At 38.2% G+C, this 16,314-nt stretch overlaps 1 protein-coding gene across 1 annotated transcript in view; it reads right to left on the reverse strand.

Annotated features, from left to right (window-relative positions):
- The window catches only part of LOC136881293 (ribosome biogenesis protein WDR12 homolog), a 74,281-nt gene that overhangs the window by 49,395 nt on the left and 8,572 nt on the right, over positions 1-16,314 (reverse strand). The window contains exon 4 of the mRNA XM_067154088.2: positions 4,902-5,042. Within this exon, the coding sequence (XP_067010189.1) occupies positions 4,902-5,042 (141 nt within the window). The remainder of the gene's footprint in view (positions 1-4,901; positions 5,043-16,314) is intronic.

Raw genomic sequence — 16,314 nt, forward strand, 5'->3', positions numbered from 1 at the left:
ACCAAGAAATATTTAATAAGACTCAGAAAGCTTCTCTATTTTATTTTCAAGTGAGAAAACTCTGGGATGATAAAATACCCTAGAAAGCAAAATTGACCATGTTTTATACCTACTTCATTCCAATTCTCACATATGAATCGAAAGATGAACCCTGCATAAACAAGCCAAATAGTAAAATTCAGTCAACATAAATGCAATTCATCAGAACAGTGAACCAAAAGACCAGGAAGGACAAGTGAAGCAAACAGGAAGGAGACTGGTATCAAAATACCTGGTACTGAATTTTTAGGAAGACGCAGGCTACAATGGTTTGGACATGTTATGAGGATGGACGGAATGAGAACAGCAAGGAATTACTTTGACAGTGAAGTGAAAGGGGAGAGGCCAGTTGGGAGACAAAGGATTAGATGGATAGACACAGTGAAATCACAGGCTAGGAAGAGGAATGCCAAGTGGGAGGACATCGAGGAACAGAACTATACTTTTACAGGAAGAAGTGGCAAGCGCTTGTACACCACACCCGGGAAACTGGAGCTGGATAATGATGATGAACACATCCAATATATAGTCACAAAGGACTCATCACGTGTACATTACGCTAAGAGCACACACTACCAAGAGTAAAGAAATACAATTGGTAAGAACTTAGCGATGGTTTTTATAGACATCAAGAAGGCGTACGACAGTGTACCTAGAGAGATAATCTGGGAATGTCTAGAAGGTACAGGTGTGCCAAAATTCCTGAGTGATAAAGTAAAGATGCTCTACCTTTTCATACCTAAGCCTGGAAGGGCAAATTATGCCCAAGCCAAAGCATACAGACCATTATGTTTAACCTCCTTCATGTTGAAAGCAATGGACATATAGACCTGGCAGATCCACTGAAGTAGCACTCCACCAGTTGGTTTGTAAACTAGAGGAAGCCTAGCATATAAAGAAATTGCACTGGCGGTATTTCTAGATATAGAAGGAGCCTTCAGCAATACAACCTATGACTCCACAATCAAAGCATTGGAAAAGAGCAAGGTAAGTAAAACCGTCATCAAATGGATTAAATTCATGTTAGACGGAAGGAAGATAAAAGCAACCCTGTTTGAAGAAACGCTGACGGTTAGGGCCACCCGAGGCTGTGCACAGGGAGGAGTTCTTTCTCCTCTGCTGTGGAACCTCGTGATGAACAAAATCATAGCTATGATCAACGAACAAGGTTTAAATACACAAGGATACGCATATGACCTAGCGATTGTGGTACGAGATAAGGTGATGAGTTTTATCCAGGACCTCATGCAAAGATCATTTAACCTTGTGGAGAACTGGTGTCGGGAAGAACAACTAATAGTCAACCCGAACAATATAACTCTGGTCCCTTTTACAAGAGCGAGGAAATTAGAGGGAAAGAGATCACTGAAGCTCTTTGGGCAAGATATATTTATGGAAGAACAGGCACTGCGCCTATGTATAGTGTTAGATAAAAATCTAACCTGGAATCCACATATAAAAAGGAACATAACACGGGCCAGAACTTACAGTATGCACGTAAAAGAGCCGCCGGGAAGACATGGGGATCTGATGGCAGAAAGTAAGCCAAGGAAAAGTCAGTAGTAGATTGGATAGCCCACAGAGAATGGCATGCATAGCCATAACTGGGGCTATGAGAACTATGCCAACAGAAGCTTTGAATACTTTACTAGACCTTCCATCACTATGCAATTTCATAAAAGGACAGGCTAGAATGAGTTCATATAGATTGGCACAATCAGAGTGCTGGAATGCACAAAGACCCAATCTAGGACACTGTAAAATTAACAGATTAATAATAGAGGAAGTTCTACACATGCCTTCTGATCATATGATACCAAAGTACAACTGTGAAAAACCATTTGAGACCAAGATAATAAAAAAAAAGAAGACTGGGATATCAACAAATGGAATACTGAAAAAGAAGATATAGTGTGGTAGACTGATGGCTCAAAGACTGGGGATGGCACAGGAGGAGGGATCAACGGGGGAAGACCTGAGTGATCAATCCAGATGAGCCTGGGCAAACACACTACAGTCTTTCAAATGGAAGTGATAGCTATCACAAGATATCTTGAAGAAAATCTGAAAATGAACTATAGGAATAAGAACATTTTCATTTTTATGGACAGCCAAGCGGCCATTAAGGCACTAGAAGCAGTCCGGATAATATCCAGAATTGTCTGGTATTGACATTCACTTCTCCTGAAGTTCTCAAAGTACAACAATGTCAAAATAATATGGGTACCAGGGCATGCAGGTACAGAAGGAAATGAAAAGATAGATAGATAGATAGATAAATGTCTTTATTGGCGTAGTTAAGGCCATTAGGCCTTCTCTTACACTAAACCAATTTGTACATAGAATCAAAGTTAACACTACCGTAATTAATACTAAGTATAGCACAGTTAAAGACAATCTAAATATTTTATAACAGAAATAAAATTCCACCCCAGTGAGGTAAACATACTTACAACAATAATAATAGGCCTAATAATAATAATAACAGCAATAATAATAATAATAATAATAATAATCATAATAATAATAATAGCTAGTAGTAATAATGTACTAACACCATCAGTAAAGGACTAGAAATGCACAGTTCATTCGTATCCTGCTGTACCTCTTAACGCTCTTTTAAATGACCTGGTGGTTGGTATTCCTCTGACGTCATCCGGTAAGCGATTCCATTCTCGGGCGGCAAACACAGAAAATGAGTTATTATATGTTGCAGTTCGATGGTGAGGAATGACGAGCAGGTTTGATGTTTGAGCCCGTGTAACTCTGTTATGCACATTTGAGAAATAATGGAAACGCGAAGAAAGGTAAGTTGGGGAAGATGTAGTAAGGACTCGGTGGAGGAGAGACAGAGTATGATGATTACGACGAACGTGGAGTCGCGACCACTCTAGTTCTAGGAAAGATGATGACACGTGGTCATATTTTCTTAGATTGCATATATACCTCACACATGCGTTTTGAGCGCGTTGTAGCCTTAGGGACAGCAGTGGCCTCACATCATTGAAAACAACATCGCAATAGTCGAAATGTGGCATTACAAGAGCCTCGATTAATTTCTGCTTAAGTTTTATCGGAAATATGTATTTATATTTATATAAAGAATGAAGAGCAGAGAAAACCTTCTGGCAGATATGTGAGATATGTCCAGACCAAGTCATGCGTTCGTCCATGATAACGCCGAGGTTCTTCACTTGTGGTACAAAAGGAATTGCAACATTCTGAAGGATTACTCTCGGCAATGGACGTTTATTGATACTTGCCATTTGATTTTGGTGGCCTAGAAGGATTACTTGGGACTTTGTAGGGTTCAATTGCAGGCCGTGGGCAGCAGACCATTCACTAACAGTCTGTAAGTCAATGTTTAGTAAGTCTATATTTTCCTGAAGGTCTTGTGCTGTAGAGTCTGTGTAGAGTTGAAGGTCGTCAGCGTACATGTGGTATTTGCAATGTCTTAAATTCGATGATATGTCATTCACAAAGAGTGCGAAAAGAAGTGGTCCAAGTACGGAGCCTTGAGGGACTCCTCTATTCACGTGACGCCACGATGAAACAATTCCATTATTACCTTTCACACATTGTTGACGTCCGTGAAGATAGGAATGCATCCAAGCAATCGTACTTTGAGAAAAATGTAGAGCCTTCAGTTTTACAAGTAATATGTCAATGTCTACGCTGTCAAAAGCTTTACTGTAATCTAGTAGTACTAGAACTGTGACTCGTCCTCTGTCTATTTCCTGTCGAATGTCCTCAGTCACAGATAAACTGGCCCGGAAAGGGGCAGAAACATATTCTGCAGGCCCAGAACCTGTATGCAGGATTTCCTATGGACAAGCCCGACACTACATAGGAAAATGGGTACAAAAGAAACAAATGGAGAACTAGAAAAATACTCCAAGATGCAGGCTTGCAAAGGAACTGATAAAAGAACCAAACAAGAAGCATACAAAAGAACTGTTGAAATTCAGCAGAGAAAATACAAGATGGGTAGGAGGACTGTTGACAGGACACTGCCATCTGAAAAAAACACCTACACAGAATTGGAGTAATAAGAAACAATATATGTAGGAAATGCAATGAAGCAGAGGAATCAGCTGAACACATACTTTTCGAATGTGAGGCGCTGGGTAGAATCAGACTCTCCACTCTACGACCACCAGGTGAAGAGAGAGAGAAAATCCAAGAAGACCCAATAAGAACAACCTGCAGCTTTGTGAAGGGAGCAGGTATATCTAGGTGGGAATGAAGGAAAAACATGGTAGCAAAAGATCTAAGAATTTGACGCTAATTAGGAACTAATATATAGAGGCCCCATGAAAAAAAGAAGAAGAAAAAAGATGCTCTATCAAATGTGCTTAAGCTGTATTCAAGTAGGGGATGGAAGATCAGATTGGTCTGAAACCAAAAGAGGAGTCCAGCAGGGAAGCAGCAATCAGAAGGAAGGAAAGTGATTACTGCAAGTACTGAAATGTGTCTTCCTTTGAAGTATGATCATCATCTACTGATGACCTATATGTGAATATTTTGGCACAATTTCAAAATGCAAGTTACCACTGAAATTCTCAAAACATTATAGTTCATCTACAAAGTCATAAAATACGTTCCCTGTAAATTTTACAGACAAATCGTAACAGTTTGCAGATATGCAGTGTGATCTGTATCTGACTGCACAGAGACACTTTCTTTTCTCTGAAGATGGGTGGGATTTTTATTCTTTAAACATTTTCATTTCTATTTACTTAACTATTTCACAGCACTAGTTTGTACTGATAGACAGCTCTGGGCAGGTTCCAGCTGATCTTGCTTCATATCAGCAATTTAAAAAAAGAAGAGTAATGGAATGAGGATGTAAAATATATTACCTGACAAACGTTGCAGAAGAGCCATCATTTTCTATCCATGCAACACCTTTGACAGGACCATCATGAGCAGAAATACTGAGTTTGTGAGCACCTTTTTTGGTCCAGATATGAAGAGAGTTATCATAACATCCCGTGAGAATCCTACAACATATAGTTTATAATCAATACAAGTTACCTCTAAGTCTCATATATCACCCAATCAACTCACACATCACAAACAAACTGAAAATACTAGAAATGTGGAACTTGTCTTAACACATTGATGACCGAACTGGGAGATCTCAGTTTTTACAGACTGGCATTGTTTGTAGCTTGTTGTGCTATCTGTTGGCTATAATTTTGGAGTAGAGGGATCGTAGATTTTAGTGTCTATGTATTTTTTTAAACTGTACGGCCTTTGTAGCCATGGAAACTTCATGTAGACACGGCTGTTCTTACGACATGGCGCATCTATGGCAACGTGCCCTATGTGGCGACAAATTATTTCAACATTTATATGCAGATTCATTGTCTGATGCGCCACAAGGGTGAAGAGCCCTGAGAATTCTTGTAGTTTCACAGCTGATGGTAGGCGACAGCCGACAGTAGGTGAAGGGCTACGAGAATGCTTTTATGCACTTCATTTTTCCTTGTTTATTGATGAAATTGTGCGCGAGATTAGGATTTCCAAACGGTATAATCATGCAATATAAATTATCGCTGCATCTTTATTTAAACTTTCATATATTTAACAAAATAATGTTGGATATGTAGGGCTACTCCCTAGAGCTCCAGTGCTGATATTAACATGGCGCGGCATATTCAGCTGCCGACGGATATCGGTAATTGTCAATGGAAAATTCTAAATTCCCATGGAGGGAGTCAGATATTTTTGACATGCTCTATTGGTGAAAAATATCTCATTCTCTCCATGGGAATTTAGAATTTTCCATTCAGAATTGCTAGGTGGGCATCGATTCCATTGTGGAGATTTATCTCCCGTATGCAGTTATCAGACTGTGCCTCTTATATAGGCTTCTGATAAGCTCACCTGCATACACCCAGCATCAGTGGGTAGGGTCTAGAGGTGTACAAACTCCGCATTTAACTTGCCCATGCTTGCCTGGAGAGTAGGCAAGCAAGCTAGCTGCACGTAAACAACAGTACAAGCAGGCTGCTGCACTCCTGGCCAGGTCAAGCTTAGCCCAACTTGGGCAGGCCACAGGTTAGCTTGCTTGCTTGCTTTCTTCTTCCTGCTGCGTTAATCGATGTTTGTTCGTTCATTGTGGTGATATGAGACTCGCGTGAATGCAGACAGGAAGGGGTTGTTACACGCCAGAATTGATATAGGATTTGTCAACACAATAATATTATTATATATGGTTATTTAGTATTATGTTAATCATTACAAAGATATGTTTAAATTTATTTCGTACTTCAGACGTCTTATGTAACTAATTAACAAATAATATTTCTCTCTGTCAAAAATAGTTACTTAATAAAAAGTAGGTTCTCTGAACAAAATGTTTGAATATTTAAATAAACATAATGACAGTTGATGGAAATATGACAATAAATATAATATATTATTTATTATTCGAGAAAATTAGAAGCAAAGATATGCATAATGTAGGTAGGGCCTACAAGTCATAAATGTAAGTATTAATTTTAGAGGTAACTTTTTTGAAATACATTTAAGGAACCCCTTCCCTACAAAACCAAAAAAAAAAAAAAAAATTATAAACCTAATCAGTTCAGAAGTGTAATTTTACCGCTTACTCTCTTAGTTTGTGGTCGCCTCATACTGTGCATACTGGATACCAATATTTAATGCATGGACACATTATCGTTTGTGTACATTACTATGAGGTCATTAAATCTTTGCGCATCAAGAATTGAACGATGTTCGCTGATTAAATTTCCCGAGAAACTCAAGACCCACTCGATGGAGGCACTCGTAGCGGGTATGTTAAGCACTGTTTTCGCTGTGCGAATTATTTTTCCCCCACCGCAGTATATTTTCGTCACTAATAAACCCTTCTTGCAAATACCTACTGACCTCATCATGTATCATTGGCGAATTTTCTGACCAATCGTCAAATTTCGCTTCCTTACGTTACACTGAATTTTCTTCATTTGAAGAAGATGGGACTTCTTGTCTTGTCTATTTTGATTGGGTAGCTGCTCTGAAAATATATATGCCCAAGTTCTTGATATTTTATGCTTATGTTAGAATATTAAAATATCTAATTTTCATAGGTATTCTTCTTCTTCTACTTCTTTTATGACCACATAGGATCACTTTAGTCAGTCCGTCGTTCAGGTCTCTTTGAAGGGATTGTTCGGGCTTTGCGGTCCTCCCAGTACTTCTTCAGACGCTCCGATCTTCGTGCCCTTTCCTCAGTTGAAAATGTGCGTGTTGTTGGTTTGTTTTGTGTAAGGGTAAAGCGGAGGTTTGTATTCTTGAGTTTTGTATTCAATTTTATCTTATTTTTGGTGTCTTCTGTTGTAAGGCCTATTTCCTTCAGATCCTCTCTTACTTCTCTGATCCATTTACATCCTGTTGTGGTATTTTTTGAGACGAGATTGTGTTGTACTAGTTGTTTCAGAAGTCTCGAGTCCTGCATCCTCATGATATGTCCAAAGAATCCCAGTCTCCTCTTACGCATAGTATCTGTAATGGGTTCTAGCTCTTTGTACACGACTTTGTTAGGTATTAACCGCCACTGTCCATCTTTCTGATATTTTTTGTTGATACAGGTTCTTCCAATCCTCCTTTCAATTTTCTGAAGTCTGTCAGTCTTTGATTGTTTATTCAGGTAAAAGAGTGTTTCTGCTGCATGTGTAGCTTCCGGTTTTATAACTGTGTTGTAGTGTTTTATTTTTGTATTTATTGATAGACATTTCTTTTTGTAGATATCCCATGTTAATTTTTGTGCTTTAGCTAATCTATTTGTTCTTACTTGGATTGAGATTTTTTCATTTAAGTTATGTGTTATTACTTCTCCAAGATATTTAAACTGAGTTACTATTTTGATTTTATTACCATTTATGGTGACTTCTTTTAGCTGTGTTGGTTTTTGGGGCATAATTTCTGTTTTTTCAAATGATATTTTGAGGCCAATTTTATTTGCAATGTTTTGAAGTTCTGATATCTGGGTTTTTGCTTCTTTTATGTCCACTGCTAGTAATGCTAAATCGTCAGCAAAACCCAGGCAATTTGTTTTGATTTTTCGGCCAATCTTTATTTTGGGGGGACATTTTCTAAACCATTCCCTCATTACCATTTCTAGAGCACAGTTAAATAATAGTGGTGAGAGCCCATCTCCCTGCCGTAGTCCAGTTTTAATTTCAAATGTCTCTGATGTTTCACCCCTAAACTTCACTTTTGACTTGGTATTGGTGAGAGTCAATTTTATCATGTTTATTAATTTGGGGTGTAGTCCAAGGTGTCTTAAAATTTTAAACAGAGATTCTCTATGGATGCAATCATAAGCTTTCTTGAAATCTACAAATGTTATCACCATATCTCTGTTTCTTCTCCTGTTATAGTCCATTATCAACTTAAGACTCATGATCTGATCAGGACAGCTCCTCCAGGGTCTGAAACCTCCTTGATATTCTCCTAGTTCTTTCTCAAGTTGTAAACTTATCCTATTAAGGATGATTATTGAAAATATTTTGTATGTTATATCTAGGAGAGAGATTCCCCTGTAGTTATTAGGGTCGGTTTTGTCCCCTTTTTTGTGCAGAGGATGAATGAGGGCTGTTGTCCAGTGTTCTGGTAGTTCTTCTTTAATCCAGATAGAGACAAGTTGTTGATGGAGGGCAACTTTTGCTGAGTTTCCTGCATATTTCCAGATTTCCGCAAAGGTCTGATCTTCTCCTGGCGCTTTGTAGTTTTTTAATTTATTCAGAGCCTGGTAGACTTCCTTTATTGTGGGGGGATTGATGTTTTCTGGTGATGTTTTTATCGGGGTGTTGGTGTCCAAATGAAGGAGTTCTGTAGGTTCCTCACAATTTAAAAGCTTGTTGAAATGTTTAGCCAGAATTTCTGCATTGTCTTTATTGTTATGGGCCAGCTTACCATCTTCATCCTTCATCAGTAGGGTCGGGGGTTCATATTTTTGGAGCTGCTTTCTGAAGGTTTTGTAGTAGTCCCTTGATTTAGTTTTACTGAACTGTTCTTCAATTAACTGCAGGGTGTCCTTATGATGTTGTCTTTTTATTCTTCTTAAGACTTGGGTAGTTTCTTTTCTCTGTTTTACTAGCTTTTGATAGGATATTTCTGTCTTTTGGGACTGATGTAATAGCCATGCCTGATGTCTTTTCTCCACTGTTTCATCACATTCACTGTTCCACCATTGGTGTTTTTTACGTGGTTTAATTGGAGCTAGGTCTTCTGCAATTTGTTTAAGGTTGTGTACTAAGTCTTCAAGTTTGTCTGTGATTTTTATTTTTTCAGTTGCTTTCTGGTAATTTTTGTTGTTGATTAGCTGGGTAGGATCTATTTTTCTTTTAGTTTTAAGGGCTTGCTTTTGTTGTCTCCTCTGGGGAGTGAGTTTAATTTTAATTTTAACTACGTAGTGATCTGAACCTGTGTCTATTCCTCGGAGGACTTTGACGTTATAGATCTCTTTGTGGTGGTATTTGTCCATGCAGACGTGGTCCAGTTGCCATTCTCCTTTAGTGTAGTCAGGGTGTTTCCATGTTTTGAGTTTTTGAGGTTTCCTCTTAAAACATGTAGGTATTATAATAATAATAATAATAATAATAATAATAATAATAATTAATAATAATTATTATAATTATTAAATAACCACAGAATCTTACCTTCAACACACATTTGCTGAACTGCCTCAAAAACAAACGATTTGTTCTCCTGCATTTAGTTTCTTTAATGTGCGATATTTAGGCACCAAAAATGTTGCAATTTTGTGTAACATAGTGACTTCCATTTTCTGCTCCAGGAAGACACCACCGGTTTGTTTCAAACGCTTCAAGTACTGAAAATCCATTAAGTATGAAAGCATGTTTACATTTAAATACCGAGCTCGATAGCTGCAGCCGCTTAAGTGCGGCCAGTATCCAGTAATTGGAAGATAGTGGATTCGAGCCCCACTGTCAGCAGCCCTGAAGATGGTTTTCCGTGGTTTCCCATTTTCACACCAGGCAAATGCCGGCGCTATGCCTTAATTAAGGCCACGGCTGCTTCCTTCCAATTCCCAGGCCTTTCCTATCCCAGCCCATATCTGTGTCGGTGCGACGTAAAGCAAATTAAAAAAAAACACATTTAAATATCAGGAGACTCGCATTAAAATTTGAAAATGAAATATTACCTGTTCATCGTCATCCTGTAGAGTACAATGGGCTTTTAAGGCATAAAACCACGGAAGTACCAGTTGCAAAGTCGGCTCCTCATCACCCTCAAGATCAATTGTGGCTTCCTTAAATGGCTTAAGAAATGTTATAAGCAGGCCAGTAATATCCTGATCATAACCGAGCATTTTATCAGAGGCACCCTCCTTCTCTAAAACAGTTCTCACAGCATCTATCTGGGAGTGAAATGATTGCATCATGTCAAAATAACTTTCCACTGAGTAGAAACATACGGTTTCGAAGATGATTGTAACCTTACATATAGGCCTCCTCTCTTAAAGTACGAAACCAGATATTTCACTGAATGGATAACAGCTAACACATTAGGAACACTTTCTTTCAAAAAGGCTTCGCTCAGAACATGCTTCAAGACCGTATTAATAATATGAGCCATGCATATAAGATGATTGTATATGCTGAGGGCCTTAACAATATTGCTTCCCTGGTCTGTTACAAACGTAATTTTGCAAATATCTTCATGAGAAAGGCCATGTCCTTTCAAACGATCTTCCAATTCACTGCGAATATTTTCACCAGTTTTTTGGACAGTCAGGGACGGCTGAACACATTAATACATTCTTACTGAGAGACCAATTTGCATTTATACAGTGCATTGTGACAGACAAATAGTGCACACCCTTGTAATTATCTGTCCACAGGTCAGCGGTACTCGCACAGATGCCAGATTTAATAGCATGTACTATATCGGGAAGCGTTTTACTGCGCACTTTGTCCGCGGAGGTTTATACCTTCCTAGCAAATATGACTCGAGAGGGTATAACATTTTTAATATCGAGCGAGCCATACTTTTTGACCATTTCTATCAGCGTTCGCCCTAAATTTAAAAATCCTTCACCCTCAATAGTTGTAAACGGTCTCAAGTCCTTGGCGCACATTTCCACGCACTTGTCAGTCACCAAGTCCTTGTCCTCTTTCAAAATATTTTTAAACTGTGGAAAATTTGGGTCAAATTTGCAGACATGTCGCAACATACTTGAGGTCCTTGAATGGGTATTGAGTAGCTTTTTGCAAAAATTGCATTGCGAGTAACCTACTGGCTTATTTGATACCTGTTAATAAACACATGATAATTTTTCCCATGCTGGATTGGAGCCCTGTTTTATTGCTAGAATAAATTCACTTATTAATTTTTCTTCGACTTCCTTTACGGTTGATTTGTTCATTTTCCTGCTGGTTGCACCTCTAACTACAACAGAGCTGCACTCGACGCAATACATATAACGGCACATCCACGTCGCATCGATAGCGAACTTCACGTTCACTCTTGTCAAGTCCCGCAGTCCGAACGGGTCCCAGGCAACCTGTCAGGCTTAGGGAAACCCAGGTTTTGGTTTGCTATGACTAGCGTGCTCAGTACGCGTGCACTCTTGCTTCGCTGACGTTCAAGCTAAGCTGCTTCGCTTGTTGCAGAGCTGCTTGGGGCAGGCAAGCCTGAAGTACAATTTGTACACCTTTAGTAGGGTCTGACACATCCCACTCTGACGAGTCTAGTGTCAGACCTAAGACGAAACGTTGGTTAATAGAGCAAACGCCTGAAAAGCCTTACATCTTATGTTTTACGTTTTTTAATCGGTAAATGTGATTAATTACAGACCGGTTATAATAGGTACCAACTGACACTAAATTAGATATTTCTAATGATTAATGGCTAACACTAAGTGGGGAGTAGCCATAAAGAAAAAGCCTTGCATACTTGAAAACAATGAGTACACGAATGGCACAAACAGGGCATTCACATTACACAGTGCTTAGAAAGACTTAAATGGAGCCATAAATGGTACTGCTTTGACAGGTATTGCAACGTACAGACTACTAAGCAACCTAGTGAGTACATGTTCCAAGTTTGAGATAGATATCTTAAATACCGTATTTATGTGAATAATCCCCACACCCTAACTTTAGGAAGGCTCACTTTGAAAAAAGTTAAATGCCAACACTGAAGCAAATAAAACCCACACCCAATTACGTGCCTCAAATTTTTAAAACCACTATGCAGGGATTATTAGCGTAAATACGGTACTTTTCGAGTTACAGTAGTTTGAGAGCAGCAGTATAATTTCTTTCTTGTAGGCTTAAATTATCCGTTCAGGGCCTGTCCTCAATGTGTTAATGAAGTCCTCATATCTCTCCAGTCTAGCAACTAGTCTAGTTTTTAAGGATTTAAACAGAATGTAAATATGAATGTTTATACATTTCTAAACACTTTCAAGAGTGATTTGATAGAATTGTTTTCTTTTTCAGGTAGTTTCTAAATTTATTTACTCACAAATTACTTTTCATAGACTGAAGAACCTAACATTTATGAAGAAACAGTCAAAACCAGAAAGAAATGGCTACAAATATCACATTTTTTAAAAAAATATTGTACACAACGTAACTTCTGTTCTAATTGTTATAGGTCACTGTTATGTCAGGCATACTATTCTCTATTGAATTCACATTCAGAAGTCGACATGAAACAAATTACAGAATCCACAAATCAAAGAATCCTCACATTTTTAATCCCCCACATAACCTTGTCTCTAACGGTTGTTGGGCAGCTTTTGTAGTACTATTATCTCAGCCTCAGAGGGAGTTTTCTTTTGGAACTGAACATAAGGGCTTGAATTGATATACAGACTGTCAAAATGCTGATTTTTCTACATATATTGCAACTTAAAAATTTGGACCCCTCTCTTACCATATTATTCTTTTGGGATTTGGACCATTTTATGTGACCATATGGCATCAGATGCTTTATAATTGGACATCTTAACCACCTTCATATGTCTTCAGGTTTCAGACCAAATTATACTGTATACCTCTTTTAAAGTGAGTATTTAATCAAGACCCATCGAGTGTTATAACTTTGAGGTTCTTCATTCAAAAATAATATTAACAAAATATCTGAAAAAGATACCATTAAATAAAAACCCAATGACAAGTTGCGTTCTTGAAGAAACACCATCAGATCACACTTTCAGTTATTATTATTGTTGTTATTATGGCAAAGTTTTACCTTGTAGCACGCAACGATAGTACCATGAGTCATGATTTGCAGCGTAGGCACGGTACGATTGTCATTTGTTTCTTTACCAATATAGTTGCCTCAGTATGCTAAGTTGGGCTCATCACTTGATAAACCACACCTACCAAGATGCATAGCTAGTGCATGTCATGGAGGCCACTGCGTAGGCTACTTGGAGCGACCAGCAGTGCCAATGAAATATGAGAGACTTCATCTCATTTTCAAATATCCGGAACAAATATTTTAGGTTCCCTATGGGAATCAACATCTATATCATCTGATGGCCAGGCAGGCATCAATTTTTGAAAAGGAGACAAAGTCTCTCATAGTGCACTGGCACTGCCGGTGGCTCCAAGTAGCCTACACAGAGGCCTCCATGGTATGCACTAGCCATGTGTCCTGATAGGTGTGCTATTTACCAATTGATGAGCCCAACTTAGCACACTGGGGTGAAACGCTGGCAACCAGGAATGAGTTAGCTGGAAAAATTTATAATGTCCAACTATATTCGTAATATAATTTTTTTTGTTAAGAATGAAACCAGACTTTCCCGTGTTGACTTAGTTAAAAGTAACATAAAAACTTTCCAGCCTGTCAAACACACAACAATTTCAATCTAAATTATAATACTATAAACATACCTGTACAAAGAATGACATGTTTCATTCTACAAGAAGATCCTCAGATTCTCTCAAATCACTTAAAACATGCGTATATATATGTACAGCATTGTTTACGTTGCGTAAACTTGTCAAAGATAGAGAGTATAGTGATATATGAACCAGTAAAATGAAATGGTGCATGGCTTTTAGTGCCGGGAGTGTCCGAGGACAAGTTTGGCTCGCCAGATGCAGGTCTTTTGATTTGACACCCGTAGGCGACCTGCGCGTCGTGATGAGGATAACATAATGATGAAGATGACACATACACCCAGCCCCCGCACCAACGAAATTAACCAATTATGGTTAAAATTCCCGACCCTGCTGGGAATCGAAACCGGGACTCCTGTGGCCAAAGACCAGCATGCTAACCATTTAGCCATGAAGCCATAACATATGAACCAGTATTGATGAATAATAACTTTACAAGTTTTAATATAATGAAAAACTTCTGTACTTATATAGACTGCCGATGCTAAGTGCGTTGTCACCAAACACTATTTCAGCTGAAACGGTGGCAACCAGGAATGAGTTAGCTGGAAAATTTATAATGTCCAATAACGGACCAACTATACTGGTATTATAAATTTACTCATTCGGGACAAATATTTCAGGTTCCACTATGGGAATCAACATCTATTTAATTTGTTTCTTTCTCGCAGATGTGATCATGTAGTACACAAGGCTGCCTAACTTGCGAACTTACAAACTAGGGACAAGACTTGCTGTACACGGCTTGTGACCACTGGACTGGAGTCAAGCATAAGGAGTCCAGGGCATAAGCAGGGCTGTGAAGCGGTTGGTAGGCCTCTAGCATTCCATAGAGCATTCCATGTGGGCTAGCAGAAAAAAGCTGAATTAATTAAGTATGCCAGATAGTGTTAAAGCCATTGGCATGGATTTGTTGCGTGTGGCTGGGTAGGTAATGCATCGAGATCGAGACTGCAGTGCATTTGATTTGACAAGTCCCTATCAATGACTGTTTTTATTCTGTGAGGATTGGTAATGGAATATATTTCTCTTGATTGCTGGGAATGACATTGTATCCAATTATATGTCAGCCAATAGAAATGCTAGTACCTGCTTGACCATTTAATTAGGTTATAAAAGTAAATTACTTCTCGGGACAGGGTGGTGAATCCCAGACTATTGCAGTGAACACATCTCTCCTCTACAAGGAATTTCATATAAGATTTGAATCATTTCTACTTCTTTATGCTATAAAGCTTGTGAAGTAGATAGTAAAATTCTACTTATTATTTTTAAAAATAATTAACAATAATTAAAATTAAAATAATGATAAAAGTGTGATTTGCTACAATCTGATGGATGATATTCTTTTAACAATGAAACATGTCATTCTGTTTTAATGTTGAAAACATTTCTTAGCAGACAATGAAAAACACAAAATTAAGCAATTTTCTCAATTGTGCCGAAAGTTGAAAGACGGGCCTGGAAAGGTTTCAAATTGTGAGTCTGGCTGGATAGCTCTATCTAACTAAAACAAAATTTCAAAAATCACTTCCGGCCGAAATACAGTTCCAAAAAAGAGCATAAAATCACTTGTTTCTTTACTCATTTTCCTTTTTCTTCAAATCCTAGCCAAATCAACTTATTTACATAATTCTTTCTGTAATGTGTTCCTTGGTTCAACACCCTCAGTGGTTCTTTGATTTTTGAAAAAAAAAAAAAAAAAAGCAGCAAACTGTTAATCTACTGATTAAGAAAAGGACTGCAATTTTTAGGAATAAATAAAGAATATATTCTTATACTTTATTATATTTTATTTACCTAAAATTCATAGCTCATATCCCTAGGATGTTTTCAACAATTTGCATGCCTGAAGGGCAACTGTGGATTTTTAATCTATGATGTCTTTTTCTGGTATAAATCTTGTTAAATTTTTCTTTTTCAGATATTTTGTTAATTTTTATTTTATTCTTAATTAGTTTTGACAGACGGAGTGAAGAACCTCATAGTTATACATTAACTGGCTTAAATCTGAAAAGAAATGGCTTTCACAAAAAAAAAAAAAAGCTTTTGCAACTTGCTTCACGTTGCACCGACACAGATAAATCTTATGGCAATGATGGGCTAGGAAAGGCCTAGGAGTGGGAAGGAAGCAGCCGTGGCCTTAATTATGGTACAGGGCCGATGGCCTTAGATGTTAGGCCCCTTTAAACAACAAGCATTAATTACGGTACAGCCCCAGCTTTTGCCAGTTGTGAAAATGCCAAACTATGGAAAACCATCTTCAGGGTTTCCGACAGTGGGGTTTGAACCCACTATCTCCCCAATGAAAGTTCACAGCTGAACTTCCCTAAGCGCATGGCCATCTCGATCGGTCAAAACAAAAAAACCAAACAAA

Source organism: Anabrus simplex, chromosome 9 (genome assembly GCF_040414725.1).
Source record: "Anabrus simplex isolate iqAnaSimp1 chromosome 9, ASM4041472v1, whole genome shotgun sequence".
Lineage (NCBI taxonomy): Eukaryota > Metazoa > Arthropoda > Insecta > Orthoptera > Tettigoniidae > Anabrus > Anabrus simplex.